Source organism: Erythrolamprus reginae, chromosome 6 (genome assembly GCF_031021105.1).
Source record: "Erythrolamprus reginae isolate rEryReg1 chromosome 6, rEryReg1.hap1, whole genome shotgun sequence".
Lineage (NCBI taxonomy): Eukaryota > Metazoa > Chordata > Lepidosauria > Squamata > Dipsadidae > Erythrolamprus > Erythrolamprus reginae.
The window spans coordinates 75,266,709-75,286,969 of NC_091955.1; the positions used below are offsets into that span (position 1 = coordinate 75,266,709).

General features: G+C 36.4%; 1 protein-coding gene across 2 annotated transcripts; it reads left to right on the top strand.

The window, feature by feature from the left end:
* The first annotated feature begins 5 nt into the window (after nucleotides 1-5).
* NUP37 (nucleoporin 37) lies at nucleotides 6-18,154 on the top strand. Of its 2 annotated transcripts, none has more exons than XM_070756283.1 (10): nucleotides 6-250; nucleotides 2,201-2,383; nucleotides 3,502-3,626; nucleotides 7,031-7,103; nucleotides 8,347-8,438; nucleotides 12,488-12,578; nucleotides 13,843-14,024; nucleotides 14,780-14,830; nucleotides 15,340-15,433; nucleotides 17,097-18,154. In XM_070756283.1, the coding sequence occupies exons 1-10, from the start codon at nucleotides 98-100 to the stop codon at nucleotides 17,208-17,210; spliced, it is 1,158 nt and encodes a 385-aa protein (XP_070612384.1). In that variant the 5' UTR covers nucleotides 6-97; the 3' UTR covers nucleotides 17,211-18,154. The 2 variants fall into 2 exon arrangements, with proteins under 2 accessions (XP_070612384.1, XP_070612383.1); XM_070756282.1 differs by having other exon boundaries at nucleotides 22-101.
* The last annotated feature ends 2,107 nt before the right edge of the window (nucleotides 18,155-20,261 follow it).

Below are 20,261 nucleotides of genomic sequence, written 5' to 3' on the forward strand. Positions count from 1 at the left end.
GGCCTTTAGCGACCCGGAAGTTCTTTCCCCCCCACGACCTGGGAGATTGAAGCTATCCGGAAGTCCCGCGCGCTGGCGAACTAGCCGCGGGAATTTGATGGGTAAAATTTGTGGAGAAAGTTGTTCTTTGCTGTTTGCGTGCGTGCGTGCGTGTGTGTGTGTGTGTGCGCGCGCGCGCTCTCTCTCTCTCGACAGTTTTTTTCCCCCGCGTAAATCTAGGTCTGTGGAAGAAGGCGCTGGTTCCTCTGAGGTGAGGAATGAGCTATAGGGAGCGAGAGGCTGTTTCATGCAGGAATGCTCGCTTCAAGACCGCTGTCTTCTAAGCCTGAGGACCTTTGGGGTTGATCTGTGCACCTCCTAGCCCAGGAGTAGGCAAAGTTGGCTCTTCTATGACATGTGGACTTCAACTCCCAGAATTCCTGAGCTAGCATGATTGGCTCAGGAATTCTGGGAGTTGAAGCCAACAAGTCATAGAAAAGCCAATTTTGCCTACCCCTGGCCTAACCGAACTCAGTAGGTGCCAGTGAACTGCTAACCAAGAGGTTAGCTAACGCGAACTGTCCCAAAATATCTGATTTTTGCAGTTTCTTGTTTCCTTATTCCTTTATTATGCATTTGTAGCCCTGGTTTAAATATCCTTAAATATAGACACTAGACACAAGAATAGTTTTTTCCCTAACGCTCTCACTCCGCTAAACAAATGATTCCCTCAACATTTTCAAACTATTTACTAAGTCTGCACTATTATTACTAGTTTTTTCTCATCATCCCTATCACCCATTTCCTCCCACTTATGACTGTAGGGCTGTAACCTGTTGTATGCTTAAGATTTTTATTAATATTGATTGTTTCTTCATTCAACAAATTCCTTGTGTGTCCAATCACACTTGGCCAATAAAGAATTCTATTATATTCTATTCTTTCAAATATTGAAGGCCTTAGGTAATAGTTTGTGTAGCGTATGTTGGAGGCAGTGAGTCTTCCAGAGCTGAGATTTCGCTTTAAGTTATGCCAATCAGTGTACATTGAAAGTGACAATAAAAGTTATTCTGCATTCTAAAACAGAGGAATTAAGCTTACCAAAGCTGTAGTGTTTCAGGGGAAGTTCTTAGTTGAAAAATGTCTGTTAGAATTCAGCGTTTAGAATGCCTTTCTTATCCAACTAGAATGGAACGGAATGGAATAATAATAAATAATAATTTATTAGATTTGTATGCCGCCCCTCTCTGCAGAGTTGGGCTAACTCACAACAAAAATAATATCAATATGACAATGTAACAAATCTAATATTTAAAGAACATCTTTAAGGAATAGAATGGAATAGAGTAGAATTCTTTCTTGGCCGAGTGCGATTTGACACACAAGGAATTTGTCTTTGGTGCATATGCTCTCAGTGTACATAAAATCAGGAGGTACAATATTTAATGATTGTCAAATAAGCAATCAGGAAACAATCAATATTAATATAAATTGTAAGGGTACAAGCAACAATTTAAACTCCTAGTCATGAGTGGGAGGAGATGGGTGATAGGAACGATGAGAAGACTAATAATAAAAACAACAACAACAACAGATTTGGAAGGGACCTTGGCAGTCTTCTAGTCCAACCCCCCACATAGGCAAGAAACCCTTCACTATTTCAGACAAATGATTGTCCAACATCTTAAAAACTTACAGTGTTGGAGCATTCACAACTTCTGGAGGCATGCTGTTCCACTGATTAATTGTTCTAACTGTCAGGAAATTTCTCCTTAGTTCTAAATTACTTCTCTCCTTGTTTAGTTTCCACCCATTGTTTCTTGTTCTACTGTCAGATGCTTTGGAGAATAGGTTGACTCCTTTGTGGCAATCCCTGAGATATTGGAACACTGCTATAATGTCCAATAGTAATACAGCCTTAGTGAATATGACAGTAGTGAGGGAATTATTTATTTAGCAGAGTGATGGCGTTCAGGGAAAAAAACTGTTCTTGTGTCTAGTTTTCTTGGTGTGCAGTGCTCTATAGCGTGGTTTTGAGGATAGGGGTTGCAACAATTTATGTCCAGGATTTGCGAGGGGTCAGTAAATATTTTCATGGCCCTCTTTTTGACTCGTGCAGTATACAGGTCCTCAATGAAAGGCAGGCTGGCAATAATTGTTTTTTCTACAGTTCTGATTATGTTCTGAAGTCTGTGTCTGTCTTGTTGGGTTGTTACTACAGAAAGTATTCTGGTTCCTTCAACCTAAAATGAAGCAGGAGACTTTACGGAGAGCAGCCTATACTGTGGAATGTAAGGATTATGTGCATGTGGTAGAATTCAATCCATTTGACTCTGGCACTGCAGAATCACTCATTGCATATGGCGGCAATAATTACGTGGTTGTTGGGACTTGCAGATTCCAGGTTAGTATATAGTTCTTAATTTATGTGAAAGGCTAATTTGAAAATAGATTACATTTTGAGTTACATCTGAAATTTGAGGAAAGTGTTTTAGAAATTTAGTGGACAAGATAGACATAAAACAGAAGTTTCCAAAGGATAATTGATGACTCCATTGCAGAAGCAGCAGCAAGGCATTGTACCATTTAAAGACTAATAAGCCATTACCCTGAATTCCCCAGAAGACTCAATGATGAGTCTTAGCATCATTCTTAAAAAAGAATTACAAAGATCAAATTCATATTAAAGCAGGCAAGGTAGAATTCATTTAAATAAAGTTTTCATTAGCCATGTATTGTATAGGCAAGGCATTTTTACAAACTATATACTTAGTGCAAAAACATTTGTGGCCTACCCAACTAATTATTACAATATCATTTTGTGCATTTATTTATTGCTTGACCACTTATGATTGCTGTTTCCTTCCTGTTCCACATGTCCAAATTATCTCTAAAAGTCTCTTATAAAATGGAAATAATAAGGCAAATTGCATGCCTTAACAGACATTACTTTTTTAAACTACCCTGAAATAGAGGAACAAACTCATTTTCACAGCATTTATGAAATTTCATAAGATTTATAACAAGGCTTCCCTTTTGAAATACCTCTTGTACTGTATTTATTTGCTCCTTTTCTTATTTTGCTTTCCATTCCTGAAAGCTTTGGGCAGCAAACAATACCAGCATAAATAAGAAAGCACATGCAGTAAACCTATCCATAATAGTAAGCTGTCTTGTAATCCTGGCAACATTCAGTCCCAACACTTTTGGAGAAAAACATGCATAGTTTTTAAGCCCAGCAATTAGGGTTTTTTCAGATTCTTTCAGATTCACTGTTTATATGCATACAAAAATCCAAGTATTGATTCAGTAAAATATTACGCATGTCTTCTTAGAATGGTACCCCCTTTTTAGTTCAATGGGAACTATTTCCAAACTAATATGCATCAGATTGCAGTATTCAGTTAATTTTGTTTAAAAGGAAAAAGAGTATGCAAGGTTCTCATGTCAAGGAGGTAGGTTTTATTTTAGCAGCCTGTTCATTGATTGCGAAGCGTATCAAAATATTACATGAATCTCTAGGAAGAAGATGCAGCAGTGGAAGGAATACAACATAAAACTCTCAGGACTTTTCAACATGAAAGCAGAGTTGATGCCATTGTGTGGAGTCCAGAAACTAGACTTGATGCTTTACCTCCCCATATAAGGTAATACGCCTAATAAAAACTGAAAGATATCAGAATTTTATTTGGGATTTTAAAAATATTTTTTAAATGTTAATTACATATCTTGCTCTTTGTCTGGGAATTGAGGACTAAATGCAGAGTGGACCCCTCCTAATTATATATCTCCCCCTGTCCCAGAAATCTTTTAAGGTAAATTGGACTGAAAAAATGACAAATCAAAGTCATATAGGGAGTTCAGTAGAGGCAGTCTTCAACTTACAACCATTTGTTTAGTGACCATTCAAAGTTACACTGAAAAAGTGACCGTTTTCACATTTACAACTGTTGCACCATCTCTGGTGTCACGTGATTGAAACTCAGAAACTTGACAGTTATAATATCGTCTTGTCCTGTGATCCCCTTTTGTACTCTTCTGACAACAAAGTAAATGGGAAAGCCAGATTCACTTAACATCCCTGCAGGGACTGGCCCAAAATGCCTTTCATGCATAAGGCAAGACTGTGGGGGTATTGGAATATCCAGAACTTTGAGGGCTAGTCGTAACTAGAACTCACAATCTCCTGGTTTCTAGCCTGGTGCCTTAACCACTAGACCGCACTAATGGTTAAGGCACCAGGTTGGAAACCAGGAGATTGTGAGTTCTAATTACGATTGGTCCTCGAAATTCTGGAGCAACTGGACTTTCTGACTTTTCTTTGAAGATGTTTCGCTTCTCATCCAAGAAGCTTTTTCAGAACTGAAGAAGCTTTTTCAATGACAAGTGAAACATCTTCAAAGAAAGTGCTTGAAAATGCACCTTTGGGACAACCATGATCTGGATGACTGAGAATCTCCATAGACAAGGAATGCACCGTTGTCTTCTCTCATGCAGTATGAAGTTATGCTTTTGCCATTGTCTACACAGAAAGTTAAAAAGTATATCATGCAAGAAATATTGAAAAATACAGTGTAATGCTATTTTACCTCAGTCTCTGAATGTCTTAGAAATTTGCCCAGAAACATTGAAACATTAATTGTGTCAATAAAACAGATTGGATAGAGGGATTCTGAGAAAATATCTTATTTTCATAAGCTTCTTAGTTCCATCACTGACACTAAATGCCTGCTGCTGCAAGTTTAAAAAGGGCAGAAGCTGTTGTTCCTTCTACAGTCCAGAAGTGCAAAGGTGTGACAGTAGGATGATCACTTTTTCTAATTAATAGAACACAATGAAACTTAAGAAAGCAAATACATAACAGCAGTGAAACCCAAGTAAGAACCAGTATCCACTTCCTTTTACATAAAGCTTGATATTCAAATAATAAACTCATATGAACCTTATCCATTTTAAATAGAATAGAATAGAATAGAATAATTTATTGGCCAAGTGTGATTGGACACACAAGGAATTTGTCTTTGGTGCATATGCTCTCAGTGTACATAAATAAAAAATAATATATATTTGTCAAGAATCATAAGATACAACCCTTAGTGATAGTTGTAGAATCCTAATAAGCAATCAAATCATACTAGGAAACAATAAAAACAATATAAGTTGTAAAGATACAAGCAACATGGATATAGCCATAACTGGGAAGAGATAAGTACTAGTAAGGATAATAATAATAATAATAATAATAATAATAATAATAATAATAATAATATAGTCTTAGGAGTTAATTTGACAGTATTGTGGGAAATAATTGTTTCTCAGAGTGATGGCATTCAGGAAAAAACTCCTTGTGTCGGCTTGTTCTGGTGTGCAGAGCCCTATAACATTGTTTTAAACTTATTGGTGGCCTAAGAAATAGAAAACAAAATTAACCCTAATTAAAACTCAGATACAGCAGCAAAATGCAGTGCCATGAGGAACATATAAACAGCTCTTTTGTGCCTCATATGGCTATAAAATATGTATGTTAGTCCTAAATAATGATTTCCAGATTTCCTAATTTGTACTGTACAGTGAACCCTCGATCATCGCGAGGGTTCCGTTCCAGGACCCCACGCGATGATCGATTTTTAGCGAAGTAGCGGTGCGGAAGTAAAAACACCATCTGCGCGTGCGCAGATGGTGTTTTTGCTTCCACTGCCGCCCGCCCTTCGCCCGCCCACCCCGTTGCTCGCGCCTGGGGTGCGCGCGCGTTTGGGGACTCCCTAGATCCGCTCCCCAGCTGGGGAGCGGATCTAGGGAGTCCCCACCGCGCGCGCGTTGCTGGGGAAAGCGCGCGCGTTGCTGGGGAAAGCGCGCGCGTTTGGGGACTCCCTAGATCCGCTCCCCAGCTGGGGAGCGGATCTAGGGAGTCCCCACCGCGCGCGCGTTGCTGGGGAAAGCGCGCGCGTTGCTGGGGAAAGCGCGCGCGTTTGGGGACTCCCTAGATCCGCTCCCCAGCTGGGGAGCGGATCTAGGGAGTCCCCACCGCGCGCGCGTTGCTGGGGAAAGCGCGCGCGTTTGGGGACTCCCTAGATCCGCTCCCCAGCTGGGGAGCGGATCTAGGGAGTCCCCAAACGCGCGCGCTTTCCCCAGCTGGGGAGCGGAGCTGGGATGTCCCCAAGCGCGTGCCGCCCGCCCGCCCACGCCGTTGCTCGCGCCGCCGCTGGGGTCTTACGGGGGCAAGAGGGGGAAGACCCAGGGAAGCCTCTGCCCGGCGGGGAAACTCCACCATCTATGCATGCGTGGAAGGGCACGCATGCGCAGATGGTGGAGTTTACTTCCTGGTTGAAAACTCGCGAAATAGCCCTTTCGCGATACTTGAACACGCGAAACTCGAGGGTTCACTATTTCCAAATCGAATTGTTGTTTACTTTTTGTGTCAGAATGTGTTTTTATATACGGTAATCTCCCTATATTTTTCTTATATGTATTATTTATATCATGTATATATCATTTATATAATAATACCTTGAGCAGGAAAGAAAATATCTTTTTTAAAATATATTATAAATGTTACACTATGTTTTTTACCCCAAAGAGCAAGTAAAAACTCTTTATATAAATAATTACATGCTACCTGCTACGCTGTGATCTGTTATGCGTAGTCTCTGTTTACCAGCTGCCTCATTTTGCAACCATTCAAAATAACATTCATGTAAAAAATACATTTTTATGGCCAGTCGTGTGATCGTTAACCATGTGCTTTGCAATCAGCTAATCAGTTAATGTAGAACGTGGAAGTTAAATTGCAAGTTTTGGTCACATTTTGTTAAATGACTACAGTGACTTACTTAATGACCAAAGGGCAAGTGGTCATAAGCCCATGATCACATAGTTTTCTATATAGCAACATGGAGTTGCCCAATTGTGGTTGCCATATGAGGACATATATTGCAGAAGTTTAATAATTAAATGATGTACTTTTTCATGATAAGCTAAAACTAATTTAAGGAAATAACATGTCAATTATTACACAAAATTATAATACTTATAAACGGTTTCATTGCATTAGATTTTGTACTGCTGCTGCTGATAGGAAGTTAAGGTTATTCACATCGGACCTCAAAGATAAGAATGAATATAAGGTGAGGAGAAAAATAAATAAATTATAATAGCAAAAGTGGCTTTTAATATTTATTTATATACAAATCGATTTAAATTACAAATTAAATTGCATTATAATGCCTTGCATTCAGTAATTTTGAATAGACATAAACAATTGCATTGTATCTTGAATTTCAAAGGTGATTCTAGGTGATATTTTTGAAGCTCATTTGGATTAATAAGCATGATGGTATTTCAGCAATTCAGAACTAAGTTTTGTTTTACACTTTTAGTGCACATTTTAAATAAAATCAAATATGTTCATAAATCCAAAGTAGATTGAACCAGGAAGAATGAAGATAAAATTAATTTATGACATTTAAGAAACTGCTCAGAATTGCCTTGAACTGTGAGATGGGTGGCATATAAATTTAATGAATAAATAAAATGTGAACAGAAAGTACAACTGGATATTGTTATATCCTTGGATGATGTGCAATGATTTCTTACTCCAATTGTTTAGTAATAGTATGGACAAAATGTATTGCTCTCTTCCTTAGTTATATACCAGTAAAGTAGCTGAAAGAGATAAACTTTGGATGTATTTCAATGTTGATAAAGTGAATTATTTCAGTTCTGATATTGTAATTCTTCAGTTTTAGATTTTCAGTGTGTGTGTGTGTTTTTGACCCAAGCTCAGAGCGACATGTCTTTAGATTTGAAATGGTTCTTTGTACAAAAGCAGTCAGCAGCAATTTGAATATAAATGAAGCATATACCTGTTCAGATTTGACAGGATGAATAAAAATGGACAAAACTATGGAATAATACAGTATTATAAGACAATACAAATAGTTTCCAAGATACGATGGCAATTGGGACCAGGATTGCCATTGTGATCAGAAAGCAAAATGACATGTGACCATGTCGCTTATTGATGGCAATTAAGGCAATTCCCACTTGGCATTGTAATCCCAAGACATTCAGGTTATTAAAACAGGAAGCAATAAGAGTCCAAGATAAGCAGTGTGGGATATCACAGGAGGGTGAGGAAGGCAGGCCTTGCATGAGTTGGTGAAGGACAGTGCTGCAGAGTAGCCTGACTGCAGAAGGAGCAAAAAGGAGGAGAGCAAGCAAAGAAAGGCCAGAACACTTGCAATCTTCCTTGTTGCTTCCTTGATTTTGCTTGTGGGAAATTAACAGGAAAAGTTACAAATGGCAATTGTGATTGAGAAATTGCAGTTTATTCTATAATAAAAGGGTTTTTCTCCTTTTTATTAACAGACTTTTGAAGGCCATTCAGATTACATTAATGATTTGGTATTTTCACCTACGGGTCAAGAAATTGCAAGTGTGAGTGATGACCACACATGCAGGTATGTATTCTGTTAATGAAAGATTACTTTAATTATTTAATAAATGTGAAAAAAATTGAACATGTAGAAAATGGATCGTTCTGTAGAATTTTTCTACATACATATTTTAGTTACTATTTAGAAGCTACATGTCAACACACAGAATTCTAGTATTTGGATGATTATTGTAACAAATAGATGGTCTATTTTGGCATATTTTTAATAAAATAAATAAATAAATACTTTATTGTCATTTTACATATATACGCAGTATACCCATGCGACAAAATTCATATGACACCAAAGACCAATCTCAACATACATAACAATACAAAAGAACATGCTCAATCCATCACAGTTTCCCACCTGAACCGTCCAACATCCACACAACAGACCAAGTAGTATTGTCCAGCAGTTTGTTTGGGTGATGGGTTTTCAAAGAGACAATTTGAATGGATTCATGTTATAAGAACGAAGGACAAGGGTATTTCAAATACCCTTGCTCTTCTATTTGCTCTTCTATTTGCTCTTCCCATCCTGTGTCTTTGTGAAGACACAGTCTTCTGAGAGTATCTTGAACAATCAGAAATACTAATTAGCAGTGGGATATGCAGTATTTTCTCTTAGAAGATTATCTTTGCCCTTCTCCCTTATTTTATATTATATCCGTAATATGAAAAAATTATGCAGAATTATACTGAAACCACTGGTTTTTTAACTGCTTGAGTGAATTTTTTTTTAAAAAACTTACTAATTTCATGATTCAGTACAAATGTACCAATTACTGTATGAGGAGGCATCCAAAATAATATTTTAGTGACATTAGTAGTATAAGAAATGTAATACGTATTGTTAATTAAAGGATAGTACATAATGTTAGCATATGCTTTAAAAACAAAAATAATGTAATAATTCTGCCTTTTACAGAAAATTTGCCAGTCATTTGACTACTTGAAGAATAAAATGATTTACAGTTAAAAATAGTATAGCTCATTTCAAATTCAACTACAAAAAAAATCTGCTACAGATGGTTCACAAACCATTATGAATTATTGTGATTTAATGAGGGAAAAATAGCAAAGCAATACTGGCGTCACAGTTTCTGGTTGTCTTGAAAACTGGGCTAATGACTGACTCATTCAGTTTAGAAAAATTATTCCCAAATTAGTTTAGGTATGCGTGACATGTGTAACTAAAGATCTGGCCTTGATTATCTATTAGCACAATTTTAAGCTGTTTTAGTATAAAATCTGCTCAGCATTTTTATTGCCTAAACTGATCTGGTTTTTGTTTTAAGTCATTCAATTTATCTTTTTCCTCAAGATTTTGTTGAGTGACTGAGATTTTAAAATGCAGGTTATCTGTTTCATCCTCCTTTCATTTTAAAAGAAACCCTATGCTTCTCTTAGGTTCTAGTACATAATAATAACCACATTATTAAGTATTAATAGATTTGGCATTTTTATCTACCTATCAAGTCCTTTACAAGCACTTGGGATAGGCAGATACAGTATATGGATACCACCTTGTCAGGAAAAAGGGGCTTATAATGTTCTGATGTGATTGAAATCTATGCAGACAGTAGTGTATACTAGTACCATAGAATTGTCATCCGTGCCAGACAGATTTTAGCAGAAGGGTCTGTCTAAATAACCCATTTAATATGAAAAACACCAGAAAAGAATCCTATACAAGATCAGTTGTTACCCATGTCAGCAAGGACTATGATCTGATGTTAGTCTTCCTGGACAGCTGTGAACAATTGGGTAACTAGATTCAGGTGTTATGACTGGGCAAGTCCTCTAGGAATATTACTAGTCCTGTAATATTACTAGTCCTGTAATATTACTTGGAATAACTAGGAATGAGAAAATAGACTGCGTTTGATAATCGTGCTATTATAAATTGGAACGAACAAAGTTCAAAGTGAATGCTTGAAGCCAGGAAATGAGTTTCTCCTGACCCAAATATCACTGATCAATGATTAGCAGATCAAAGAAGATTTGTTATCTTTAATAAGATAATAATATTCAGTGATACAGAACCGGAAGAGATTTAGAAGAAGTTTAAAAATGGAAGAACCAAGAACAATAGAAGAGTAGAAGAAACTCAGATAACAATTGCAAATGTAAGGGAAATTCTCCCAAAGGTGCATATTTAAGAGGCAACTTCACTTTCTTGTTTTCCTTTGAAGAGGTTTTGCTTCTCATCTAACTTTAAAGAAACTTCTTGAATAAGAAGCAAAATGTCTTCAAAGAAAGAAATTTTATTGAAAAAGCACCTTTGGAACAACCATGACCTGAAGGATTGAGAATATCCTTAGACAAGGGAAACAATTGAGATGAACTATAGAAATAACAACTTAGAAATAACAACAGAACCACCGTAGTATAAGCCAGCACTGAAACAATCTATGAACTGATTCCTCTGCCCCCCCCCCAAGAAGAATTAGAGAAAATGATATACAGAATTACCAGTAGACAGACAAAGACTACCAGCATTGCAAGTACAGTAGTGCCCCAAAACATCCTGATATCTATAATGAAGGATGTGAATAAGGTGCTTGCGAGAATTAAAGCAGCTATCAAACATACCAGTCAGCTTGCTTATGTTATAGTACAGCAGTGGGGGTTACAGAAGAATTGTGTTTCCGGGTGCAATTTCAGGTGCTGGTTGTCATCTTTAAAGCCTTGCATGGCTTGTAACTGGGTTACCTGAAGAGCCATCTTTTTCCGAGAGTTTCTACCCATCCATTCAAATCCAATAAATTTGGTATGCAGAAAATCCTGTCAACCAAAAGTGTAAACTGGTGGGAACATGAAGAAGGACATTTTTTTGCTGTAGCCCCTGCCTTATAAAATATTCTCCCCTTGAAGATTAGAATGGCTCCAATCCTATTGGCTTTTGCAAAATTTAAAAAAATTAGGTATGTACCTGTGCCTGGGGCTTAGAACATGTTAAGGGAGGTGCAAGGACTCTAAAAGGCAAGGTGGAGTTCGTGCATGCGCACTGGACAGCTGGACTTTGCTGAAGAAGCCAACATATCATCTGTTTTTCTGGTTTCAGACTCCTGCGTGCTCCCATTTCGGCACTTGGTATCGAAAAGGTTTGCCAATACTGGCATAGATTATAACATTCATCTGTGATGACATAAGTATTGTCTTCATAATTCATAAGGACCATGAATTTTACAGAAATATTAGGAAACTTTGCTTTATATCCATTTTTGTGTGTTTATACATTATTTTTACTGCCTGCACATATTTGAGGTATAAAGCTGTTTTAGATGAATAACAGAACATTTTGCAGTATAAGGGAAGCGGGAAAATATTCTGAATATATTCTGTAACTGAATATGATCTTTATATTGCAACAAAATTTAAAGCAGATTAAAGCATTAAGTCATAAACTGTAAAATTGATATAATTCTCACTTGCTTCTTTGGCTCAGGAAGAGGACCTAATTCTTTTGCCAAAATGATTCATTGTGTTGAATTATATTAAGTTCATTTCTGAATACATAAACACATAGAAAGTGTTGATTTGGCTTGGAAAAATCTACAAGGCAAGATTTCTGGCACCAGAAGAAAGGGCTTTGTCTGCAGATTATGTAATCAAATAGATATTCTTTGTTTTCACAAAAATGCACTTTAGAAAAAAAGGGTTCTAATCTCCAAATTGAGATCCCAGCATTTGAATTAAGCTATTAATATATATTAATTTAATAGTATTTATATTATTTTCTTGAATACTTTTCAGACTTCTATTATATTTTAATCTATGATAATTGTCCAGCACACAAAACAAGGCATAAATTTGATATATTAAATTTTTATGTGTATACAATATGCACATTAAGAATGCACATATAATATAGCTTTCTCCTATTAAAAAATATTTTCCTTTCTCATTTTTTTTTCTTCATAACCATCAACCACTGATATTAAACAGTTAAAATATACAGTATGTACATTCTACCTTCTGTCTACTGCATTTAGGTTGAAAATACCAGATCTTTACTGTGCTAGGAAGGGGTATAACCATTTAAAGCCTAATCTTTTTTATGTTTAGAGTCTGGGATTTAGAAGGAAATTTAAGAGCTTATTTTGTTCTGCGTTCTCCTGGAATGAGTGTGGGCTGGCATCCCGAGGATGCATTCAAGGCAGGTATCAACTAAACTGGAGCTATTTAAAATAATTGTATATAAAACTGAAGCATTTCAGAATTTTACGGTGTTCACACTCTGAAAGAGTGCAAGCTTTGCAGTTGCTTTAGAAATGGTTACCTCCATAATGCAATGCCCCTCCCGCATGCTCCGTCCCCTGCACATACATACGCTACCTCCCACTCCTCTCCTCCCCATGCATGTGCATGCGTCCCTTCCATGCTCCCCGTATGCACGACTCCCCCCCTTTCACCCCATTTTGGCCTTGCATCCCCAAAACAGTGCTAGGTAAAGGGGAAGCCTCACATCCCAGTGCTGGGTGGGGGGAGGCCTCCCAAAACAACAGTGCGAGGCGGGGGGGAGCTTCAGAGACCTGAAAATCAGTTGGCTGGTGCACACATGCGCAGTGAAGCTGAGCCGGGCAATGGTTCCCTTGCCCACAGAGAAGGCTTTGCATGCCACCAATGGCACGCATGCCACAGGATCGCCATCACGGGTCTAGCCTCATTATTTTCAACGCATCTTGAACCTGGCATTTATTGTCAAGTAAAATAATTTCCTGCCATGCTCTTTACTTATTTACTGTCTAGACAGTCTTTAAGCTTTCCAAAACTTATGTAAGAGAAATAAAACATAAATGAAATGAGTTTTAAAGCCAAATGGTATGAAAAATTAAAATAGCTCTCCAAAATTATAAAAATGCAGTCCCAACTATGAGTAATAGCAGAGGAATTCAGAGGAAAAACATGGATCTTTGGAGCTGCTTTAAAAGTAAGCATTCATAGGACTTGTTGAACCCTACGTAATCAAAAAGGTCACCTTGATAACTCTTATTTGAAGGAGGTCTGACTTTCTGGCTTTTTGCAATGTCTAATGGGCATGGGAACAAATTTGGGTTGTCGTGTTTTAATTTATTGCTGCATTTTAAAGCCAGTTGGAATTCACTATATTTAAATATGATCTGTTTTGTGGATTTATATTGCTGGATGACATCTTGTATTTTAATTTTCAGTTCTTCACATACATATTTCTCATACTTTGTGTTTATGATATAATAAATTATTGAATTATGATAAACGATGGAGTTGGCCTCATACCAATTTCTTTCTTCAATTAGAATTCATTTTTAAATGTTAGACATATAGAAAAACCAGAACTTAATTATAATGATTATTGATTGTACTGTATAAGATAAAGAAGTCTAAATACCTGTAATGCCATATCCCAAGAATTGCAACTGACTGTTATCTTTCATTTGTAGTTGATGGTAGCAGAAAAGAATGGAACGATTCGATTCTATGATCTTGTGACACATCAGGCTATCTTGTCTCTCACAACTGACCAAACACCACTAATGTCAGCAAGCTGGTGCCTAAAAAGTACATTTAAAATTGGAGCAGTTGCAGGAAACGACTGGTTTATCTGGGACATTACTCGATCTAGGTATCATAAAATATTCAATGCATTTCTTTACTGAGACATTTCAGTATAATAGATGACTATTTTAAAAGTTGGCTTTTAAAAAAAACGTGCAGAAAATATTTATTAAGGTTACATGGCCTATCATGGGTATTTGATTTAGAAGTACAAAGAAAAGAAGGGAATGCTTAGGAGACCTTATTTGCTATGACTGTAGTCCTTTGTGTAAAAAATGTTACATTTTAACTGTTGATTTGAATTTATAGAGAAATATTAACATAATTAACATACTTTTTGTCATGCAAAAATGAATTGCACTGTACAAATAATAATTTCTAGAAATCACTTATTAATGTACAAAAAATGTATTTGCAATTAATATTGATATTAAAAGCCAAGAAAAGGAAAACATGGACAGAGAAATAAAACAGGGAAATATTTGCCCTGCATTTCTTTGTTTTATGTATAATTTCCCTAGTATATGTGGGTTGAATAAAAAGAATTAAAAATATATCTCTTTTTCTAGCAATTATTTTTGTATGGTAATGAAACCTACATATTCTCAAATGTAATTTCCATGTGAAATGCTTTTAAAATTATTTTGGAAAGAAACCATTTTGTGGTTTTTAAGTGGCAGCCTTTTTTACAAATAAAGTTGTTGGATAGCATGCATTTATGATTGTTATCTTAGAATGAAGTCATGAAGTCCAAATTGTGCATGACCTACTTCTCAGCAGGAATTAATGATTTTTATTATTAGAAATTATTCTCTCTTTTAGTTATCCTTTGGATAAAAGGCCTGTCCATGCAGATAGAGCCAGATTATTCAAGTAAGTTTTATTTAGGCACGAATTTAATTGATGCATTTGATTAACTGACTTCTCCACTAATCATTACTAAAGAGCCACAAGATTTGGCTTTTGTCATTATTTACAGGTACACTTTGCACTTGAGAGATAATTGTATAATTTTTCTTTGAAGTTTTGTTTTAAATTAATTGTTAATATTTTACTGTTTCTCTTACCTTAACCTTTCTAACTTGATTTTTATGATTGGGAATTCTGAAAATTTGTCATCTTAACACATTGGGGGGCTACCCAGCTTTCAAAGGACTTAGAAAATTAAAGACTGTTAAGAAAATGGGATGAAATAGGAAATAAGGGAGCATTGTAGCACAATGTATAATAATTTTTACATTACTTAGAAAGGCTATCATGTCCAAGCGCTTGCTTAATGCAGCAATCCAAGTTAAGGCATGTTAGAGAAAAGTGTTTAATTTTGACTTTCATAACTAGGTAGATCATGATCTATTTGGTTTAGATTCTCTTTTTGTGTTTAGATGGTCCCGAGTGAATGAAAACTTGTTTGCTACTACTGGCTATCCAGGAAAAACAATCAGTCAACTTCTGGTTCATCATTTAGGTCATACTCAGGTAAATTTATGAAAAATCAAAGATGTAAAATCAATTTTTTTAAAAACAATTGTACAATTTTGTCCTTAAGCAACTTATTATGATTATATGACAAATCAAGTGTGATCCAATCTGGGGAAATTTATTTTATTTATTTCTCACTTGGATTTCATATGCTTTGAATCTACTTTATCAGAACATCTCAAGGAAAACTGCATTTGTACGGTCAAAATGAAAAAAAAAATAGGCTGGAACTCAGAAAGTTACTTTAGACATGTTCTCTTTAAAATTTTAGGCATGCTTGTTAGAATTTTTTTTTCAGTTTACTGCTTTTAAACATTAGATTCTCATGGTGCAGTGCACAGTGTTCTTGGTAATAGGTTCTGTTTTTAAAAAAACAATATATTAAATGCCATGGAAATTGGCAGCTTAAGAAGCAAAGTCCCTTTTAGATTCTTGTTGTAGGGGATTTGCTGAGGATATTTGGGGCATATGAAAATATATTCTAGGTTCACCCTGGCTTTAATAGCTTTAATAGTCAAGCTCTTCAATCTAAGACATATAGTATTACTAATTATTAACTGTGTGTCATTGTGATTTTGTCTTCCTAAAATAGTACTAAAATAGCAAAATTTGGACTCTTTGTCTTACCATATGAGTTGAAGTGATTATGAAACAGAGATTTGGAAAGTAAAGCTGAGTCTACTGGAAAAGACTTGAGACGAAATTATTCTGTCTCAATCCTCTGCATTCAAAAAGAACTCGAGGATTAAAAGAATTAAAATCATGTCTGCTTATTTTGCATCTTCTATTGGATCTTATACATGATATGCATAGTACAAATTTAGTTCTGATGTCCAGTGGATTCGATTTTCAGAAAGCAATAATGGGAACCAGTTAAAAGAATCCAAAGCTCTATTATCAGCTGCAGAGGCCTTTCCTGAAGGCCTCTGCAGCCGATAACAACTCTAGATCAATCTGGAGCTCTGTTATCGGCTACATAGGCCTTCAGGAAAGCCTTCCCTGCTGCAGAAGAAATGAGACAAAGCTAGGAGTCCTGGTTGCAACTCTCTGAAAAATTGGGCTATTTTTCGCTGTCCCCAGGCTTCAGGAGGCTTTCCTGAACATTGAGAACTAAAAACAGCCCAACAGTCCTACTGGAGGCCTGTACACATGTGCGGGGAAGGCAGTTGGGGATGTGGGCATGCGCGGGGCATTGCATTAAAGGTTCAGACTCACGCGTGCTCCCTTTTGGCAACCAAGTCGAAAAAGGTTCACCATCACTGTGACAAGGCAAATCTAGGAATTACTGTGTAAAAACAATAAAACAACTAAATGAAAGTACTGGCTTCTAAATGCAGTGTTAAATCTCTAAAAGATTGGGAGGATTGTCTCAATTTACTTTGGACTTTACCCTCATGCACTAATAATAGTTTTTTTTTACTTGTATAGCTTATTCTTTGCTAAAGCATTATTTTTTTTAGCTTTTAATTTAAAATTTAGAAGCAAACTATCTTGAGATTTACAAATTCTGAACTTATATTCAATTCCAGTGATGATTGCTAGGTCGCATACAGTCAAAATAGCTAAAGAGTATTTTGAAATTTCTTTTGAAGTTGGCTTACTGTATGCTAGATGTTAAATAGAAAGAAAAACTAAACTAATTATTATTTTTTCTTTACAGCCTATCCTTATTGGATCTGCACCTTTAGGATCCGGTTTAACCTGGCACAGAACCCTTCCACTATGTGCCATGGGAGGAGATCATAAAGTATATTTTTGGGTGACGGAAATGTAAAAGAAAATATCTACTGTATACTGATTTAAAGTATCAGATAATGATTAAGGAACGAAGTGTTGAAGTAGTATACTGTAGTTGGCTTATTTTATACTTTTTTTTATATGAATATTGCTTTTGAATGAAGTTCTGCAGATTTTAAACTTTATACTTTTAAAAGTGCAGCTGGATTTAACAAGGCATTGGATTCAACGTTTTCTGTAAAAATCTTGTTGAAACAAATTTTCATTTGTTTAAAAGGACATGCAATCAAGAGAAACAGTTAAAATAGTTTCCCTATATGGAAAGATATAAACTTTTATATAATTACCAGCAAAGTAAGAATGTCTAAAAATGTTGGTTCAGATACCTTCTCAGCTTGGAATGTTCATTGACAAAGCATAGCAAACTCTTCTAAAAGTGAATGTTTCTTAATAAAAATTGATTCCTGATATGAATGTATATATCTGTGATACCAAGAAGTGCTGTGCTAACTGTACATAGCAAGGTATGATGTGGTTGTAATAAATAACCTCACTGCTTTTACAACTGAATATATTGAGATAAAGACAAATCTAAAACAGGAACGAACATTTTATTCCTACAATGAAATTAAATTGTATAACAGATGTTAAGAACGTTTTTTTTTTATCATGATAAACTAAAGCTCAGTTTTTCCAGGTTGTTGGATAATGAGCAAAATCCATCCTTCAGTTGCTTGAAAATTAAAAATGTCCATAAGCTTTCATTCTTCTGATTTGGATCTGCACAAGACAATGTTTTTGAAGATTCCGCTGTAATAAAGATCGTACTTTTTATAACTGCAAAATTCAACATAATTTATTTATTTCATATGAAAGTTGATACTATGTGATGGGAAAGATGCTTGTACACTGAGATGATACAAATCAGGCACAAAGAAATGTTTTAATTAAGCATGTTTTTAATAAATTTGCTTTTCTGAAGTAGGGTGTCAATATTTTATTTCATAATAAAATTAACATGACTTAATTATCTGACGTTGCACAAAGATAACAAGGCTGCAAGGAGTGAAACAAATATTCAGCAAATATATATTGAAGGCACTTATTTTATTCAAATGTTAATATTTTATTTGCTTCAGTGGATTGCCATCTGTTCTTTTATATATTTTTAGTAAAAATAAATAAATTACACCTCGAAAGCTTGACAAATCTTAAAAATACAGAGTTTTTTCTTTCTAAAAGCTATTAGTGTGCTAACTAAAACCTGAAAGATTTGTAAAAAAAATTCAACTGGAAAATAATGGCTTTGTAATCAGTGGCTGTTTTAAAAATCCATTTTGTTTATCTGCTTTAATTTGACATACACTATCAAACTTCCTGTGACACTTGGTTTTGCACAATATTTCACCTTTGAATCAAAATTTTCATAATTTTTGTAAAGACCAAAGCAGGCAAAATACTGTGAAAGATTACAAAACTTAGCATGTATTACACTTTATTATAGCATGGATTCCTACATATACATTTTTAGATATTTATTTATTTATTATTTATTTATTTATTGGATTTGTATGCCGGAGACTCGGAGCGGCTAACAGCAACAATAAAACAGTGTACAATAGTAATCTAATACTAAAAACGATTAAAAACCCATTAATATAAAAACCAGACATACATACACACATACCATGCATAGAATTGTAAAGGCCTAGGGGGAAGAGGGTCTCAATTCCCCCATGTCTGACGGCAGAGGTGGGTTTTAAGTAGTTTATGAAAGGCAAGGAGGGTGGGGGCAATTCTAATCTCTGGGGGGAGTTGGTTCCAGAGGGCCAGGGCCGCCACAGAGAAGGTTCTTCCCCTGGGTCCCGCCAAGCGACATTGTTTAGTTGACGGGACCCGGAGAAGATTCACTCTGTGGGACCTAACTGGTCGCTGGGATTCGTGCAGCAGAAGGCGGTCCCTGAGATAATCTGGTCCGGTGCCATCAAGATATGTATATTGTTTATTGGCTTGATATGTTGCGCGCCACCCCAAGTCCTCTGAGAGGGGCGGCATACAAATCCAATTAATAATCATATGATGCCAACCTGCCCCATAGGCCAATTTAGGGTGGCTTCCCAAAATTCACTTGCACTTTGCACCCTATTTTTAAAAATGTCGAAATTGGAATAACTTTATATTATCCTATCAACTGTCAAGGATGTTCATTTTACACCGACGGTTCTCAAGTTTCTTCCAGTCCCTCTGTCCTTACTGACTGGCTTTGAAGGGAACACTTCTGTCAGTCCCTTCCTAATTAAAACTGCAGTCCTTTTGCAGGAGGTGCTTCGAGCGGGAAGAACGCCTTAAGAAGTCTCGACATCTAGGACAGCGGTCTCCAACCTTGGCCACTTTAAGACTTTGTGGACTTCAACTCCCAGAATTCCTCAGCCAGCAAAGATTTGCTGGCTGAGGAATTTGCTGGTTGAGGAACTCTGGGAGTTGAAGTCCACAAGTCTTAAAAAGTGGCCAAGGTTGGCGATCCCTAGTCTAAACCAGTGTTTTTCAACCAGTGTGCCGTGGCACACTAGTGTGCCGCGAGAAATGGTCAGGTGTGCCGCGAAGCTCAGCAAGAGAAAGAGGGAGAGCGAAAGAAAGCAAGAGAGAGAGAGAAAGAAAGCAAGAGAGAGAAGAGAGAGAAAGAAAGCAAGAGAGAGAGAAAGAAAGCAAGAGAGAGAGAAAGAGAGATAGAAAGCAAGAGAGAGAAAGAAAGCAAGAGAGAGAGAGAGAGGGAGGGAAGGAGGGAGAGAGAAAGAGAGCAAAAAAGAGAGGAAGGAAGGAAGAGAGAAAGAAAGTGAGATGGAGAGAGAGAGGGAGGAAGGAAGAGAGAGAAAGGAGAGAAATAGAGCGAAAGGGAGGAAGAGAGAGAGATTTTTTTTGTCCAAACTTTTTTTAGCCCGCCCACTCGCCCCCCCCACTCAATGTGCCCCATGATTTTGTATATGTAAAAAATGTGCTGCAGCTCAAAAAAGGTTGAAAATCACTGGTCTAAACAACCCAAACCTTCAAAGCATCCGAACTACAGTTCCCATGATGCCCTTCCTTCTGC